The following is a 19,025-nucleotide window of genomic DNA, read 5'->3' on the forward strand; positions in this document are numbered from 1 at the left end:
ACTAAAATTGCCTATTTGAGTCGGATAAAGAATGTAAACTTAATCAAATGAGCATTTTATCGTACTGCTAATGTCTCATGATAACATAAGATATGCAGCCATCGTGATAGTTATGTTAATCACTATTACGGAATCGATTCGCTTTTATACGTCTCACGTAAATGCTAATACCCTTTGGCCAGCGTGACATTGGTGACCGATCATCGCACAGATATAGCACACGCCCACTAGGAAACGATGAGTTTTATACGAACGGATACATGCAAGTCTGGCTGGTATGGTCACTAGATGTGAACATGCAGTGGCTATAGATGACATCACCTACTATTTTTTGTCATTCATTAGCACATTAATGGGCCAAAGTGGTATCGTGTCAGTCTGAGTCACTAAAACAGTACCTTTTGTATTTATGCCACTCGCAATATAAAACAGACGCGGTTCGGATTTAAATACGAGATCATTTAACATCAGGGGGCATCAGTTAGGACTAGTAATGCTTAAAAGTTTTTTATGTATGGTTTAGTTTCTCACTTGAGAGCGCTTGAAAAATCGTACCTATACATTATCAAGATGATACAGATTGTAAAGGATGTAGTGACGTCAAAATTAAATGACATGATATCACACGCTATAAAAAACTCAGGCGTATCCTCACTTGCATCGCATGATGTCATAGAGAATGGAGACCATCTGCAAGATATCATTATCACATCATTGTAAATCCTTGAGATGAGAAGCAAGCATTTATAAATTATAAACTAAACTGTCAACAAGGCCGCTAAATGAATCTTGAATAGTTTCTACGTAAGTAAATAAAACATCAAAAAATTGTGTCCATTACCACCTAATCATGACAAATGGATCTCCTATACTTGCAAATCCATCAATGTTATGACAAGATATAACGATATGGCCATCACTCACGATTTTCCCAACGCTTTCTGCCGCAAGAAGCGCACTGCGTTTATCCAATTTCTTACCCAGACCTAATATCACCCTGTCTAAATCTATAGTCTGAACGTGTGACCCAAGTAGAGGGTGGGGCTTCAGATCTCATCCGGTAACTAGAGACCTAGTCTGTTTGCCGTCTAGCCACAATTCGACGCATCTGGGGCTGAGGTCACGAGGTCGCAATGCAGCAACGTCAATAAATCAGGGGATCGGCATCTCAATTGACCAAGAATGTATCATCATGTGAATGTACATCGATGATTTGATTGAGATACTACAGCAAAGTGATCGTAAGATGCCCAAGGAATTTCATTACTAAACAGGAAGAAGTATCCACGATATCGTAAGCGTATATACTTAAAATGTATAATAATTTTTTGAGGTGCTAAGATTAAATTCACAAATTCAAGATTTACAACATTTCAAGCAAAATTCAAGGAAATCACGAAAGGCGTCTTCATATTGTGACCTCGGTTTTAAGAGCTTTTGATCGACTACCTCGTTTTCTCCGCTCAGTGTTACAAGGTCGATCAGCTAGAGATAATAATAATAATGAAACACAGCCTTAAAGATCATCATCTACATACCTACCCTTCCTAAAAATATCACAACTGGTAATTACTTTTTCAACACCTAACTAACCTAAATAGACTCATAACTCATGAAATTGTCTGTCAAATCGCACTATTGACCCCAAAGCTGGCAACCGGAAAGCAGTTTGAAAGCCAAAAATCATACCAGAAGTTCATTGCATCCATGCACTAGGTTCAATTCACGTCATTCACAGGGATTTTAGAGGCACGGACACAGACACCCGAGGGGGAAACGCGCGGCGTGTCGGAGGCCGAGTGAGCACAACTGAGGGCCGCACTATCGATCCGGTCCTGGCGCCGACTAGCCGTATATCCCTTGTGCACGCACACCCCTCCCCGCTAGATTTACCACCCTTTTTAATACGAAAATTCACCTTTTATAGCGCCGAATTAACATTGAATAAAATAATAAAGAAAACAAAAATTTATATACGAATAGACTGAAAATATGCCTGTGATTGGTGACCTGATAACTCAATCAATCTTCTCGCTTTTGTTACTTATAAAACTCATAATACCTGAATAAGCGAATGAATGACGATATAAAAGCAATCTTACATACGGCCTTGTGCTAAAGTGCTCGCCAAATTGTATTTCACCCTAGACGCCGACACAGAAACTGTTTTAGCAATATTGAATTGAATTAGATCCACGATGCGGTAGTACTAATCAAGGTTAATGAAAAGACTAAGTAGCGGCAATGTATTTGAACTTTGACCTCCATTTTGTTAAGTTTAGTTGCTTATTTTCAGGTTATTTTTTAACAAGTGGTTTTTTTACAAATTTTGTTCCCGTTATACCTACAATATCCTATGTATTTTAATTTGACTTCAACCAAGATTAAATAAAATATTTCATTAGTCGTAAAGGCTCTGTTACTCTGTTACTCTGGATACTAATAAAGAGACGCACATGATGACTGATGAATCGTAACAGCACAGGTAACAGAGAGTAACTTGAGCGAAACTAACGAGAACTTCGAGTTAATGAAAGTTTGAGACATCGTTCGTTCAAACAACTTAAGCGTTTTAGTAAGCACAAATGGCATTGAAGCTTAGAATGGGTAGTCAAGCAATTAAGTAAAATAAACATGTCCAGCAGTCCAGCTGATATCTGAAAGTATTTCATAATCTTTCAAAGTGATGTGATGACTGCATTTTACTACAACACAGCTCAAACAAAGTATGACGTTTGCTCAAACAAATACAATGTTAGCGAACGACCGTGGAGTACTAACAAATGGGAAACTGTAGTAGTCACGTTTTATATTTAAAGCCGCTGGTATACCGAAAGTACCTGGAAACTTACTTCTACACGACTTGCACGACATGCCTTTTTATTTAACCGATAGAGCGACAAATTAAAACCGGATAGTGTGCTAGCCGGTCAGCGGTCCTGGCGCAAGTTTTAAAGGAAATGTGATGAATATTTCTGTTCCCGATTCTAGTCTGAATTCGTCCGCAGTTTCTACGCTGCGCTCAGCAGACAATTCTAACTTAACCTCCTGGCCTCTTGGCCTGTTCACTCGTAGGCACTTGCGGAGTCAAACTTTGGTCGTATGTCGACGTTGACATTGACAAACATCAAAACACCTGACTCGTGTGATGCCTTCGAGCGAACGGGTGAAGTATGATTGTCTACTAAGAGCAGTGATGAACAAATACCAATAAGTAGACTTTAGTTTCTTGAACTTTAGAAGAGCGTCGTTGTTGTAGCTTGGTAGCTTGTCGTTGTCGTAAAACTACTAATTCTAATTCTGGATAAGAACGTCTTACCGTTCTTTTGCTTCCAGTAATTTCACAAAACATCGACGCGAAAATAACAGCTTTTAAAACTAATTTAAAAATAACATCTTTTATAACTTCCAGATGTTGCCATAATCTGCCGTCAACTTCAAGCTTACATAAATTCATCTATTGGACATCGGATTTCGTGCATTTTGAGATTCATTAATGTTTTAATGGCGTACTCCGAGACGAGACGTTTGAGGGCTGAATTTAAGATATAGCAATTTATTGCACAGATTGCACTACTGCTGCCATCGTACGTACCTACTAAATTATTAGATACACTAGCTTCTGTACTAATTGGTCTGAACTGCAATTAATTTCGCGGTATTGGTCAAGCTCAAATCAAAACCAAAGGCCTATTGTCTAACACACTTGGACTCACAATTGTTTTTACCACTTCTTTTTGTCACGTGGTATAATAAGATGAGGGTAGAAAGATGATGAATGCAATTGTGTACGTCAGCGCGTTAGAAAGTATGAACTCGTTGCACAAGGGACACTAACTAAACACTACTGTTTCAAAAATGGATGTATGATCAGATATTTATTGTCTCCCGTAAGACGAGCTTAACTAACGGATTCCGTCAGTACGCACGCCGACGCCCCCGGGCCTCCCGACTGCAAAGGATCTTGACTCAGGGACCTTTGATATGAGAGCATCACGAACATGACACTGAGCGGGCTTTTAAACACTTTTTTACTAACGTTTCTCTTTAGGGAATCAGGATTTGTGTTTTTTCCTTACCAACATTACAATGCTGCATGTTGTTGACGGCCGTGAATTTTATGGTCAATTTGTTGGTGAAATGAAAGCTGGTAGTGATTTGATTGCAAATGGGTAACTGCTAAATTGCCATTCAGCTATGAAGTTAGCAAATCATTTTTAATAGTGCCGAGGTGTTGTGCAAAATGGATAAAACTGGCAAGGGGGCCACTTTTTTTGTTTATGCCATTAGAGTTACGTAATTACATGTGTTAACTAAAAATTATGCACAGTCATCTTAAGTTTGAGTAGCACACAAGTCCTAGGTATTCAGCATCTCTTTCTACCCTCGTCCTATGTCGTGTCACAGAGAGAATTAGTGAAAGGGATTGCAATTTCGAGCGCGTTTTACAAGTTAAACAAAACTACACACACAACAAACACAAGTGCTTCAAGTTCCAAGTTTCAAAGTTCAGGTGTATCAGTAATCTAAGACTTTGGCCATCTATATTCGCCGTAGAAAAGTTCTCGAAATCGACACCTGACCTCCACTTTTAAACTTTCAGGACTTGCAAACAGTGGCGTAGCGTGAATATCAGCCGCCCGGGCAGAAGAAAAATTTGCCGCCCTCTTATTTAGGTATTTCAATTTTAAAACTATAGTATAAAAAGTACGGGGGATCCCTGCAAGTCAATTCAGGCGGTGTTGCCAGTCGATACAATGAGAAAGATGTCATTATTGTAGATACCATTAATTTTATAGAAAGGGGATTCCTTGATTTCGTGCTCATTCTGTATTGGTTCGACGAATCCCAGGTGCGACAAACAAAAATATGAAATACCTACATTATCATCAAGATATTTTTCAGTAATTTTGCCGCCCCGCAAAAGTGCCGCCTCACCCCCACTACGTTTAGTTATGCCACTGCTTACAGAGAGTGTGCAAAGGTCTCAAAGTACCTATTAGGATTTGTAAAGCATGTTAAAGCATTTTGTCTATTTAAATTCACTCATTCCGATGATTTAAACATTTACAATCTCAATTAGTGCATAGGGTAAGTGCCATTGAGCCAGTTAATTACAACCCTTATCATTATTGTCTATACTATAGTACAAAGTAGTACATGTTCAGATTTAGAATGGAATAAAATAAATGATTTCATAACAAAGTCCCAAATCTTACCAATATAAAAAATAGTGTATCTGGAATCAGTTATGTAGTATAATAATTATACTGTTTATTTATTTGATATAGCGAGCAGTTTGGAAGCTTGCACACATCTTACCTTTACCCTTTTGCTTGTCTTTGTAGTTTAAAGGGCATTCTATACTTCAGTAAGCGGCATTAGTAAATTATGTGTCAGTCACCTCAAAAACAGCAGTGAACTATAATATTTATGAGAGAAATGCTTTTTAAATTTTATTAAATTTTACAAAGTAATAGACCGTACAAGATAGTTCTTGTTTAGTAAACCAACCAAATAATACCAAATCAAAGAGCCTAAGGACACATTTAATTTGAATAAAAACTAACGAAATTACGAAATATATATACATATTTATATAATATAGGTTTTAACCCTGTATAGGTACCGTCAGCCAAATAAGTGGTCTATCAATTTTCAAACAAGTTCCTATCAAATGAATATTTTGCTAATGTTGATCTTTCAAGTTGACAGACATGTCTATTGGTGTTATTGCTTTATGACATGCAAACGATTATCAACTTTAGGGTGGTAGACCACATATTTGGCTGATGGTGCCACATCAATTTTCAATGAACTGTAAAATTGCATTTCTACTTAGAAATTTGTTTATTTATTTAATTGTCAGCAAAAAATTATAGCATTACAGTTAAAACATCAATGAGCTGTAAAATCATACCTAATAGATAAATAGACACCACAGGTTGTTATTTCCATACAAAACAAAATCCATGGAGCACATAGGTATACATCCATGTAAAATTTAGTCTCTAAACTTAACAGTTATGTCACAATACACATAACTAGGTATATTGTGGTTATGTTATGATTTTGAGATTTCACAAGGATCCCATGGGAATATAGGGATAATAAATAGCCCATGTATTCTTCCAGATATACAGCTATCTACATACCCCATTTCCTCAAAATCCACCCAGCCATTTCAGTGTAAAATAAAATAGTAACCACACATGTACACTTCCACATTTAAAATCTTAATTAATTCTAAGGTAATTAATTACAGAATATTTAATACACCCTCTTGCTTTAATTTCAAACCCTCCCCCATACAAGTTAATATTCAGGTACCTACCACACCCTAATTATAACAACACCTGAGTGGCACTCCTCTGATAAGGAGGACTTGATAATAGAATTATTGCCATGACATACTCAACTAGCTTAGCAAATGCTTGAAAAACTGTTAATAGTTCTAGTTTTATAATTACGAATGTTAGTGCTTGTGTAAATAATAATACATTTTTTTTTACTTGCTTCTTACACCTCTTAAAACACTCAGTACCAAAAAAATTGCTCTTATTTACTATTAGACTATTACATAGTAAATAAAACAGCAAAAGGTAAATATTGTTCTTTTCACTGCTTTGAGGAGTAAGCAGACCTGAGTATTTGATATAAATTTGATCTTGATATCTCCATGCGTTTCTAACAGGATCTTGATACATGGATGCATAGACAGGCAGATTCACAACAACAAAATCAATACAATACAATACAAATATTCTTTATTGCACACCATAAAGCAGTACAAAAAACTTATGATATAAACACTTAGATTCAGGGTAGACAATAGGCGGTCTTATCGCTTAAAAGCGAAAATCCTATATGGGTTCTATTTTTTGCAACTGAGGTAGAGTAATATCATAAAATTAATGTGCTGTGCACACTGGAATATATAGACCACTACTTTATTAGACTTTAAATAATTTTATAATAATATATAAGCAGCAGCCTACACGCAAAAATGTTTTATATTTTTGGTGATTCTTATAACTTAAATTTATATTGTGTGTATTCAACAAAAATCATGGTATATGCTGGAGAAGCAACAAGCAGACAAGCTAGCAGAACCAAACTATTTGCTTTTTTATATGACTGGATCATAAGGTCAAGAAATCATTAAATTTGTATACAATAGTTATTTTTTTAAATAATGTTTTATACTGCAACTATTACCAAGCCAACTGCTTTTTATTCTACAGAAAAAACTTCAGTAGGACAGGCATCTGACCTACATTACCGTTTTTAAAAAAACTAACTGTTTCAATGCAAAAACGATTAAAATTTAAATAGAGGTAAATAAGAAAATAACTAGAACTATTTTTTTGAAGCAGAAGCCGTGCTCCTTCTGGCTTGAAAACTAAAAAAGGGCATCTAATTGGCTGGCCGTTTAAGCCGATTACTAAAAAACCGCTTCTACCTTCAGTCCAAAAACTAACGAACTACAAAACTATTCTACCAATGCCATATTAAATTACAACGTACCTTAAAAGCCCAGTAATGTTGTTCTCACACTTGTACACATAAATTCGTCGGCACTCACTGATTCACTTGCACTCAACCCACAAACTGTACTTCAAACTCAATCCTCACGGCACACACTTTACGGAGTTCCCAATTGGAATACCAAGCATTGAAACATAACCCGCGCGTCTACGGTATACTTTATTTAGTAATGATCGCAGTTCTTATATTTTCTTCCAAATTTCAGCCGTCACTGCGAGAACGAACGCGGCTTCGAAGGCAAGGCAAAAAGATCGTCGCGAAAGCTAGCTTCACTTCACCTTTCCGCCCATGTCATAGATTAAGCGAGGGGAGACGGACCATTTTTAAACGGTTTTTTTGACAGAGTAGTCCGGTGAGCAATTGGTAGAAACTAGTTAAAGCATATACATACGCGCTGTGCCACCACAAAAACTTAGGCAATTCAACTGTTTTAATACCATGTGTTTAATACGGCTGTAAAACTGTATTTTTTTAGTAAGTCGAAATTAAGTGTTTCTCTTAAAATCACGTGTAAGTGTAAAAACTATCATCGCCAGCTGGAAGACTTTGCACAAAGGCCTCCCTCTTAAAACGCCGCAATGAACGACACCTCACTACTTGCATCCACCGGTTGCTCGGAACTCTCGCGATGGCATCATTCCATCTAGTAGGCAACCTGCGCGCTTCGTCTTTCGGTTCGTATCGGTTAAAACGTCGATATATTTATTTCTCTGATGTAAATAAATCTCTTATGTTATAAGTGGCAGAATTTTAATATTTAAGATACAATAAAATAACATTAAATAATGTCCAAACTTAATTCCAATCGAGTTCATAAAGAAAAACAATTAATAAAGTAAAAGAATTATTAATGTATTCAGGAATTGATTCTTCAAATATTGGAGAACCTAAGAGGTAAAAAAAGTAACTTAACTACTTTTATGTTGGACGTAAATTATTTAGGTATGATAAGCTCTTGAACTGAGGAATAATTTAAACTTAATTAAATTTTATAATAAACTTTATATTTATTTTAAGCTTGCATGAACTAGGCCCTTTAGGCTTTAAAAAACTCAGTGGAGATCATATTTAAAATCTCTTCTTTACTCATTTAATTTTTATAATACTGAACCAAACCGTATTTTCTGAAGTTCTTTAACGCGTGAGCGTGTTCTATTTCTACGTCTTCTTCGACTGCCTCTTATAGAGTTTAATCTGTGTCTTCTAAAAAATACTAATTAAAAATAAAACTTTAATTTTATTGGAAATGTAGGTAATGGAATAGTCTGTTTTAAATTCTTCATAATAATCTTTGACAGTATGATGTCATGCACCGGCATAGCTTAGTGAGGTGCAAATGACAATTGTCTATGGTACAGGCCCAATCCATCGATTTTTGGCGCAGCACTACTCTGCAACAAGTGAGTTGCCATCATTAAATTATTCATATAGTAATAGTATTACTTTAAGCGTCTAGATGGCGCTTAACATAAATTAAATATTTTGGTATTTACAATTCTGTGCATTTCCTAGAATTTTAATTCCATTTCATAAACATTAAAAAGCATTATAAGATTAGTTTGTAATCGATTAAAATATCGTGTTGTCTGAAATATTTTGTTACGATTATACTTAATATATTTTGAAATGGTTGTGTGTGTCCACTAACGTCATCTATCGCCTTATTAACTTTATTTACATCACGTTAGTGCAGTACGTTAACTTTGCTCACTCTGTGCTTTGCTGTAACCTAACAGATGGCGTCACTAGTCTAATTCAGTGCCTTGGTTCAATATGGTTTGAATAAGTTTTCTTCCTGTAGCTTCGGCTTATTAGTACATTGTGTATTAAGGGCGGTAAACAAGGAATTACGAACGAGAATCTATTAGAATTAATGAGTCGATGTTCGTAATTCTAGTACCGCCCGTGCGACATACAATGTTTTTTATCACTTTTGCGAGTAAAATTGTATATTTGTAAAAGAAAAACTAATATTTTTTCAAAAATTGCCGATACCGCTGACTACGCTCTTGGCAGACCCAGCCTCCGCGCCACCCCCCCTCCCCCCCTCCATCATGTGCCCGACGTGCGCGCGCTCCTGCACGCCATGCAGTATCACACTCATTTATTCGATCTTCAGGCTTCATTGACAAAAAATTAGTTTGTACGACTGGACACTGACTATACGTAGTAGGAGGTAGTAGGTATAGGTTTTGTTTTCTGTTAAAGGTAAATAATAAAACAAAACTTAATGTATCTTGTTCATAATTTTAATATAAACTTGTAGAGATATAAAAAAACTCCCGTCGACGTTCAATAGAACATAGTAATATCACAAATAAGTTGAAATAAATTAAGTAAGTATCTGTTGTGACTTAAGAATAATTATTTCTAAATTAAAATTAGTTTCGAGGAAATGCTAATGATATTTAAATACCTAAAAGCCCTTGTCCATTTAAAATTACCTAACACCAACATAATGAGAATCTAAAATTCAAGACTCACTATGTTTAAAATCATAATCATAATATTCATAATTATTGCATTGTTCAAAAGCATCTCCTCAAAGTACAAATTTATTAAACTAATTTCTAGAAATAAATAAATTATATATTTCGAAACGCAATAGCTACGGAGGTAGGTAGAAGAAAGAAATTCTAGTTAGTTACAGTCTTTCAAATATTTAAATAGATAGTAGTGATGGGCCGAATGTGGTTTGAACCGAATATGAACTTCGGCTGAACATTCGGTAAAAATAAAAAATTCGGCCGAATTTCGGCCAAACTTCGGTTCAATAAACTGCCTCTAGTGTATTCTAAATATGAGTATGGAAATACCCTTTAATGTTTAAAAATACTTAATGTTCCTCTATGTTTAGTTTGTGAAAATTGTGAACCAAAAACTTTTTTTTAATTCAATTTACGAATTGTAATCAAGATGTTTATTAAAAGAATAGGTACGTACTAAGTTTATTGAATTTTTGTTGCATATTTTACTGATATGACAGATATCTTTTTAATTTCAATCAAAATAGTACAAGTAGATTCTTTTTTTCTAGTGCCGAATGTTCGGCATTTAAACCGAATATCGGCCGAATGCCGAAGTTCGGCTCAAGCTGCCGAAATTCGGTTAAACCGAATGTAAAACGAATTTCGGCCCATCCCTAATAGATAGTGACTCAAAATATCATCATCAATGACAAAAAAATGCTTAAAACTATGCAATAGCTATTTTAAACAAAGTAAATTAGCACCAGACAGTGAGTCAATAAAAAAAGTAAGTATGTTTTTTTGTACCAGGCGAGCCTCTTGATTATAAAAAAAAAACTCCTATCATACCGCATAGCAAGGACTCTACTTTATCTCGAGCGATTTTAAAGATTTTTTTCAGGCAAACCTTTAAAACGCCCGGGAATATGGCCAATTATTGCTCGAAGAAGAATGATGGTCTAAATATGGACTATCAGTGAGCAGTAACTTGCTTCCACTCAAGCCAGAGCTAGAGCTTTCACTAGACGAAAACATGCTCTTACTACCCGTGTAGAAAGAGAGAGATGTATGCAGCGGCTCTCTTCCTAGTCGCCGTCTTGCCCTGATTAAGGATATAAAGGCTACGGCAATCGCGCAGAGGAAGATGACCCCCAAAATGCAGAACGCAAGGGCCATTTTGCCGGGCGACAGACAAATAGTTTTGTCGCCTGGTGAGAAGCCACGGATGAACTCGTCTTCCTCGCTTTCTATTCTTCGTGATCCTGGAATGTAAGAGAATTTGGTTATAGCAGACTAGTTGCGTGAAGGCGTGAAGCTTAGTAGAAAAGGCTGCGTTCAAGTTTCAGCCAGAGATGCGCGAGGATGTCTTGCGAAGAAGGTCTTTTTCATGAACGAATAGAAACGTTTCATTTACCTAGCCTCGCTCCGCTCAGGTGTTTCCACCAAAGAGGTGCTGTGCGAGGAAAGCTGGGATGATTTGTTATACCTAATAACCTTCGGTAGTTGCAACTCGTGTATTTAAAGTCTAGGGCACATCGTTTCATATCGTTTCGGGTATTTTTGGTTATTGGTAGCTGAAATTTTTTCTTTAACTTGGTTGGCTTACCTCGAATTGAAGCTTCATCTTCCAACTCAATATTGGGCGCCAGCACTTCAATACTGTTGTACACCTCGAGTCTATCGATCACCAATCCTTTCGCGTCCTTGTCTAACCGTGCCTTTCTCAACAATCCCTCTCTAGTTTGCTGCGGCCTTTGCAACATTTTGCAGTCTACATTCGGACAGTTCCCTTTACACAACTCTATCCCACAGGTCAAATGCAATTTTGCTCTGTCGGGAAACTTAAAAGCAGCGAACGTCGTCACAGCATGCTGATACGTCATTAAATTCTTGAACATCAGCTCAGGATCCGCTTTAGCTGCTTTCAGATTTACATTCTCGTCGATATTCCGTTGCAAGTCCACAGGCTCGAGGTCTGCGAAGTCTATTTCTGTTCCTTTCTTGTGTTGGTGGATAGAGGGAGTAGTGAATATGGACTCGTCAATTGGACAGCCAGCTTCGTCGAGGAGTTTCTGGGATGCCTCTCCCAAGCCGTCGTGAGCTACGCAATTGGTTACGCGAAGACCAACTCCCACTGTAACAGATAAGGTAAGCAGTTGTCAACACTACATAATGTTTATGAAGAGTATTAAATATTTAGACATTTCGGGCCACTAAAAAGGACAAACAGACGATTATGCTTTATAATAAAGGCTCATCACGTCAAATTATTTTTGACCTGACGCATCAAATAGTATATTTAGGGGCTGTTTCACCATCCATTGATTAGCGTTAACCGACGGTTAAATGTGATGCCGTCTCCGTCTATTCGAACAAAACAAATAGAGACGGCATCACACCTAACCGCCAGTTAACACTAATCAATGGATGGTGAGACAGCCCCTTAAATTACAAAGGCAAGTAAATAGATGGGTTAAGATAATGCTTCATTTGCTGATGCTGAATTAAATTTTGGTCCTGATATAATAAACTATAATACTAAATATATATAACGTATTACATTACAGGCTGTTACTGAACCAGTGAGATACACCTTTGGGCTCATCTGCACTTAACATCAGGTGAGATAGGGGTCAAGCACGGTCAGTTTTATGTAAAACAAAAAGTAGAGCCCGTTATTTTGGAAAACAACACATCGATATTTGAAAATATAGTACGTCGGGAAGGAGTATTTAAATATTTTATAATATATTCCTCGATAGACCTAACTGGACAGCATTATTTATCCACTTTCGCAGCTACCGTTCTGTGGGATTCACCTAACTTTGCCTGATTTGGTTTTCCGAACAAATTCTTACCCGGAAGCGTGCACTGTATAAGCAGTCTGGTCGGCTGTCCAACTTCCACGGTGGCAGGCTCTGTAGACGGCGAAGCGGGCACCAGCTCCATCCACGCTCGAGCCGACTCCATCAACCACTCACGCTGCTCTGTCTCGGCCGGGTTCACCCATCCTTGCCGGTTGCGACCAGTCCTGAAATGCAAGAGGTCAGTCCATGGATGATGGCGAATTCCTCGCTTTAATTTAAACAATGGATTATCAGTGAACACTTCACATTAAATTCATGCTATTTTAGCTACATAACAGGACAGCGATGATGTCTATGCACACTTTGTTTCCGTGTTTTGAGTGTAAGTAGTAGAACTCAACCGACTATAGTTCTGAAAATGCTCTCAAATGTCACCCGCGGCAGACAGAAGTCGATACCACAACGGGAGACAGATTGTATTTAGCCATTTGGTACTATAATATTGTGGATACTATAAGATATTCTTTTCCTAAAGTCATCTTGTTGAACTATCTGAGTTGGTGGAAAGACAAATTGGGACAGTTTATACAGAACAGAATACTCTACCTGGTCTTACGAGCCTCCTGCCCAATCATTTCACGTAGCTTGGTATTGATGACGCTTTCGAGAGCTGAGCTGTTGATGCGGACCGCACGCGACTGAAGTTTACACCTGTAAGATTTAACAAACTGAGGATAATAAAGTTGGCGTGTTCTTTTTTCGTTCAGCATCTCTTTCTGCCAAACGAGACAAAATGATAGTCGACAGCTATGGTGAATAGGATTTTGTCATAATTGTTTAATTGAAGGTAGTGCTAAATTCAGTTCCAGCCAGTCAGAGTCATGTAGGCACTTATCTGATTTAGTTCTGGGGAATTCCAAAATCTTCTGCATCACTTGAGCAAGTGCTACATGTTTTGGGGAAAGTGACACTCAAAAAGAAAATTTTAGGCTTGTGATCCATTCACGTTTAAATATTATCTCTCGGTTGAAATTGCAACATTGTTACAATTTACACGAGAGATAATTAAAAAATATGCAGACCCACTCACCTTACAACTATCTCCTGATCAGTAGACTGCTGCAGTTGCCGATCCATTTGTACTACTAGTTCAACAGTGTAATACAGATCGTCATCATCCGTGTTGGTTGTAGTGTTCAGGGTAGAGCTCCTCACGCCGCAAGCGTTTGTGGGCAGGTGGAGAGAGATCTTCGTTTTATGGCTTCCTGAAAAAGTTTACAAATGCTTTTAATGCAGATACCGCATAACCGTTCGATAAATTCTGATTTATCCGAGATCCGTAGTTTGCCATTGAATGATCTTTCAAGAGTCCGGTACTCCACACATAATGCAATATTATCAATACGGCTAACTGTTCTACATTTATCTATTTGTCCTTAGAGTTCGACCAGGAAATGGTATCTGGGGTTGCTAATGCTTAAAGTATCAGTTCCAAAAGAGTCCTCTCAGAGCACTTATTCAATGCTTTTTAGCGAAGGACCATTGGTTGAGTGGTCACTCTCTGGGACGTTCGGTAAATACGCATGGGTCTAAAGAGGGAGAGGTGGTTCAAAAACCATTATCTTTTAGTCCCTACATGGCCAGTTACAGACAAAAATGACCTACTTTGTCTTTACATAATAGATAGATTTCAAAGCCGGTACCATTCCACTCTTTCCAACCATTCATAACATTTCACATCACTGTCATCGAACAGTCCGTTGCCTCGTAGTGAATCACTAACTGTCAAGTTGACCTAATTTTACAGACAGTCCGATGATGGCTTCTACGGGAAGCTAAGACTGCTGAAGCATGTGTTAAATGAATGTCAAATACCATACCATTCCATTCACTTCTTCATTCCAACCATTCCACCATCTCGCGTCACCTTACCTTGTGCCCTGCATTCCCGCGAAAAGTCCTTGCTGAACAGCAGCCCCTTGAACGGCTGCGCCATCTCCAGCGACACAGTGAAGGAGCCGCGGTCGCAGGAGCTGGTCACGTCGACCACGCGGTTCTGCGCGTACGCAGGCCATGCCAACAGCAGCAGGAGGCGCCACATGGTCACTGTGGAAAAACGAACGACTCAGATAACTGTGAAGCTAACCCAGACCGGACGACCGGATACCCATGTAAGTGTGATTGACGTCGTTTAAGAAGAAACGAGACGCTGTTAAGAGACCACGGCTAAGAAAAAACAGAAAGGACAGTTTGGTTTGTATCCTGAGAAGAACATATATTATGCTTGAGGCCCCGGGTTTGATTCCCAGACGGGCGAGACAGATATAAGTAATGTTTGTTCTCAGGTCTTGGACGTTTACCTAATATGTATTTATGTATGTATATTTATCTACTTAAGTATATAAGTACCAATTATAAGGTGTCAATTGTCCCATGATATTTATTTATTGAAAGGGATCAGCTATTTTTCAAGTTTCTAGCGCAATCGGAATTACCTAACAACCATATAAGGTTTTTCGGTTACGGGATTTGTATGAAAACACCTTTTTTAATGATTGGTTGCGTCGACTTAGAAGTAATTTTTCCACTGCTTCAAGAGATAATAGACCTGAGTGTTTGCTATTAATTACCTACAGCTTAATACCTTCACGCGTTCTTGAGAAAAAAGGTCTTACAGACGGACAACAAACTGAACCCAAAAGGGATATTTTTTCCTTTTGAGGCACTGAACCCTTACAAAATAAAAAAATCAACAGAATTGAAATATTCCTCCTTTTCTTAAAGTCGGTTGTAAATAGAGGCGTACTGTTAATAATTCCGCTCCGCCTATCCACGACATGCTTGGAATCACACTTAAACAAAAACAATAAGAATAAATCGAGTCGAACGCCAGGGGGCTACTACGAAGTTCGAAAATCGAAGTTCGTAGGAAGTCCTATCGTACCCACCCTCTCACTCTCGTATTAAATAATACTAGCGCCAGCGGGACGGCAAGATACGAAGTTCGAATGCTGCAATTCGTAGTACAGGGCCAGTACCGAAGTCATTAACGGCCACGATTTTGTGGTCGGACCGAGACGGATATCAACGCAATTTGAAACAATCTAGACTCTAATAAGTGTTGTTGGAAAAAATAATAAAAAAACATAAATTACGATCATTCGCGTGGCTCATTGTGAAATCAGAATTTTAAATCGGTAATATTGAAAGCAAGTTTCAATGAGGAATCTTGGTTTCGTCTACATTTTGGGAAAGTGGGTGGGGAACCGTTTAAATATAGGTACTTACCCAAAAAACTAAAGTTTTTTCTACCTGGATGTAGATTGTAGAGGTATATACTTGACAAAATACTAGACTCTGCATAAAAGGAAATAAAACATAAATACTCGACACGGTGACTCGACAATCAGCTTCATGCTGTGGCGCTTTATAAATGTTATTAAAATTTTAAACAGGAGACTCTAGTACAGAAAGAAGGTGTCAGAAAGTTGATAGGCCGCAGAACGTTCTTCGAAAACGCATTTGAAGACATGCAATTTGAACCTAGTGATTTCCTCAGGAAAGTGGACTTCGCGAGGCTAAACTGTGTCTTTGTCTGTAGCATCTAATGGTACAGTTACATTTCCTGCGAGCAGTTAGATACCCCACTTCGATTAGCGCGTTTAGTGGAAATTAAAACCTCTTTGTCTCGAAATCAGGCCTCGCCAGATATCCGTGACGATGAGATTGAGAAGATGATAACGTTGGTACAATCCGTAAGCTGTGAGCTCTTAGAAAAACCTTCGGGTTTCGGGGAAAATCGGAAGGATTCGTGTTGTAGAAAATGACAATAAAATTGTCTTTTTGACTTTCTCTATAGGTACTAATACTCTTTGTTTTTTTGACTTAGTAGCGATCCATCACGCGGAAAGTGCACTCGTTGTGTTTTCATTGATTTATATAGAGCAGTTAAAAACACCACTTACTTATTTATTTAGTTTATTTTTAAATTCGCAAATTTATTTCTATGGGATGTCAACTTAAATAGGGTATTTCTGTAAATAGCCAATAACGGGAAATTGTTTATAATTATAATTTATAAAGTATATATATTTTTTTAAATAAGCTGAAGGTTTCAAGAAATGTGTTGATTGTAAATATTTTAATGAGGTTCAAGACCGAGTTAAAGAAGCAACGAGGATTTCGAAAAGTACATAAAAAAAAATACTTAAACGAAGCAGACCAAAAAAAATTATTTAACATACCCAAGAGAAGAAGACGCATATAACCGTAATATTATTACAGTAAGGTTTATTTTGTACTGATGGTTATTCTTTACATAACATTTTACGGTAACTTCGAAAAGTTTTGCAAGTTGATAACAGAACAGAACCGCATATCACGATCGCGTGTCATATCGTCAATACCCGAAGAATGCTTCTAATATAAAATCCGAATACCTAGTGCCATCCACGAAGACGCGTGATTTTGTCAAAATTAGCCATTAATGATATTGTAATAAGAACCACGGCACGCGTCATCGTGAATGACTCTACCTATACTTGATTTTGTACGTGAAAAAATTGGACATCTGTTTGCAACTTCAATTGCGCGCGAGAAGTTTGCACGATCCCAGGATAAAAAGTTGTATGTATGTTAATCAGGGATAACATAGCTTTCTATTAAAGATTTTTTTCTTTTCGTGCTCGTAAACATCGTATTGAGGTACCTATGCGACATAAAATTACCTATTATTATTCAAAGTGAAAAATCAAACGTCTAAGCCAAAATAGCCGAAAGATAGTCATCAAAAACGGTGTTTCCAAATTAATTGCCTGGGAATCAAAACAAACATACGAGTATAACTAAGGTCCTAAAAACTTGAAATGTGATATGAAATTAGCTCTAGCACAACTAATAAGAAAAGTTTTTAATCTTAAGAAGGGAATTTCGTTACATACGGAACCCTCGGTCTCCAAGAAAACCAACGGCATATCATAAACCTTAACGTGTTTTCATTACAGTACTTACCTTACCTACTTTATTAAACGTAATCCAATCTCCCTTGACTACCGGAAAACCACTTGCTATCCCATAGCTAAATTACATAAACAGTTATGTCAAGTTACGCGTGAGCATTAACGACAATTAACCGTAAGGCTGCGTGTGAGTGGACGGCGCTTCACTGGGCATTGTTTAGACGGAAGCTTTAGATTGGCATCAGAGAGAAATGCGGAGATTAGGAAAATGAATGCACCGGGGCTCCTACTGACAGAAAAATGGCCAGTATTAAATAAAGAGTTTACCTAAATAATACTTTTTCACTTCTCAAGCTCGTAACGTTCGTGTTTCTGCTGTATCTAGGCGACATAAAATGACTTTTTATGCTCTAGTGCATAAAATAAAATCTTCGTCTAAGGCCAAGGCAATCAGGTGTCAACAGCCACAAACAAAAAAGTTTCTACATATATTTTTTAATAATTTTTAATTTAAGTATATAAAATTAAAAATCAATCAAATTAATCAAAATAAATCAGTAAAATTAAAAAAATGGAATTATATAATAATGCATAAAACATAAAAGGCACATAGATAGTGAATAATTGTTTCCATTGTTGCTATTTCATTTCCTCGCAATTTAAGTAAAAAGCAGAGTGTAAAACTCGATCATTAAACCTATTTTTCCCTCGACGTGTCTATCCACCCTCGACGTACCGGCTCGGTTGGCTATATGAGTCTTGGGTAAAATGGCTCGTTTTATGCTCTTGTTGTACAATCTACTATTTCATTGATTCATTTTCATTTTATTTAATTGGATTTGTAACTTTTAAAAATCGGAACAAGACGGACACAGTGAAAAAGGGATAAAATGTCCAACAGTGGACGTCCTACGGCTGATATGATGATGATGATGTAATCATTAATATCTAATCATAAAAATGTTACTTTAAAATGATAAGTACCAGTAATACGGTAACGCGTGTAGGTCAGTAGTGGACTGACATTTAGAGCGATTCCGTGAAAATTGATAAAACGCTTCAAATATCATAAACACGCCATATGGTAAATGAACAAAACGAAAGCAATTTATGTGAAAGCATTTAATATGGTCTGATTTTGTGCCCCATAATCAATTAGATAGGCTCAGATGAATGCAAGGTTCTGGGTCACGGGTGATCGTTTATGGCAAGAAAATTATGGCGCATCATCATGGTATTTATTT

General features: G+C 37.2%; 2 protein-coding genes across 8 annotated transcripts in view; both read right to left on the reverse strand.

Moving 5' to 3' along the window:
* The window catches only part of beta-Spec (spectrin beta chain), a 60,715-nt gene extending 52,869 nt beyond the window's left edge, over positions 1-7,846 (reverse strand). For all 7 annotated transcript variants that reach the window (XM_074090240.1, XM_074090237.1, XM_074090238.1 and 4 more), the window contains exon 1: positions 7,528-7,846. The gene's annotated coding sequence lies outside the window, so the exon portion shown is untranslated. The remainder of the gene's footprint in view (positions 1-7,527) is intronic.
* Positions 7,847-9,783: 1,937 nt separating this feature from the next.
* Positions 9,784-19,025, reverse strand: part of cyr (cypher) — a 66,419-nt gene continuing 57,177 nt past the window's right edge. Inside the window, exons 2-7 of the mRNA XM_074089737.1 lie at positions 14,756-14,929; positions 13,914-14,088; positions 13,430-13,534; positions 12,875-13,047; positions 11,623-12,150; positions 9,784-11,278 (exon numbers count right to left, since the gene is read on the reverse strand). Of these exons, the coding sequence (XP_073945838.1) occupies positions 10,926-11,278; positions 11,623-12,150; positions 12,875-13,047; positions 13,430-13,534; positions 13,914-14,088; positions 14,756-14,924 (1,503 nt within the window). The 5' untranslated portion in view covers positions 14,925-14,929 and the 3' untranslated portion in view covers positions 9,784-10,925. The remainder of the gene's footprint in view (positions 11,279-11,622; positions 12,151-12,874; positions 13,048-13,429; positions 13,535-13,913; positions 14,089-14,755; positions 14,930-19,025) is intronic.

The sequence above is a fragment of the Choristoneura fumiferana genome, chromosome 7, assembly GCF_025370935.1.
Source record: "Choristoneura fumiferana chromosome 7, NRCan_CFum_1, whole genome shotgun sequence".
Lineage (NCBI taxonomy): Eukaryota > Metazoa > Arthropoda > Insecta > Lepidoptera > Tortricidae > Choristoneura > Choristoneura fumiferana.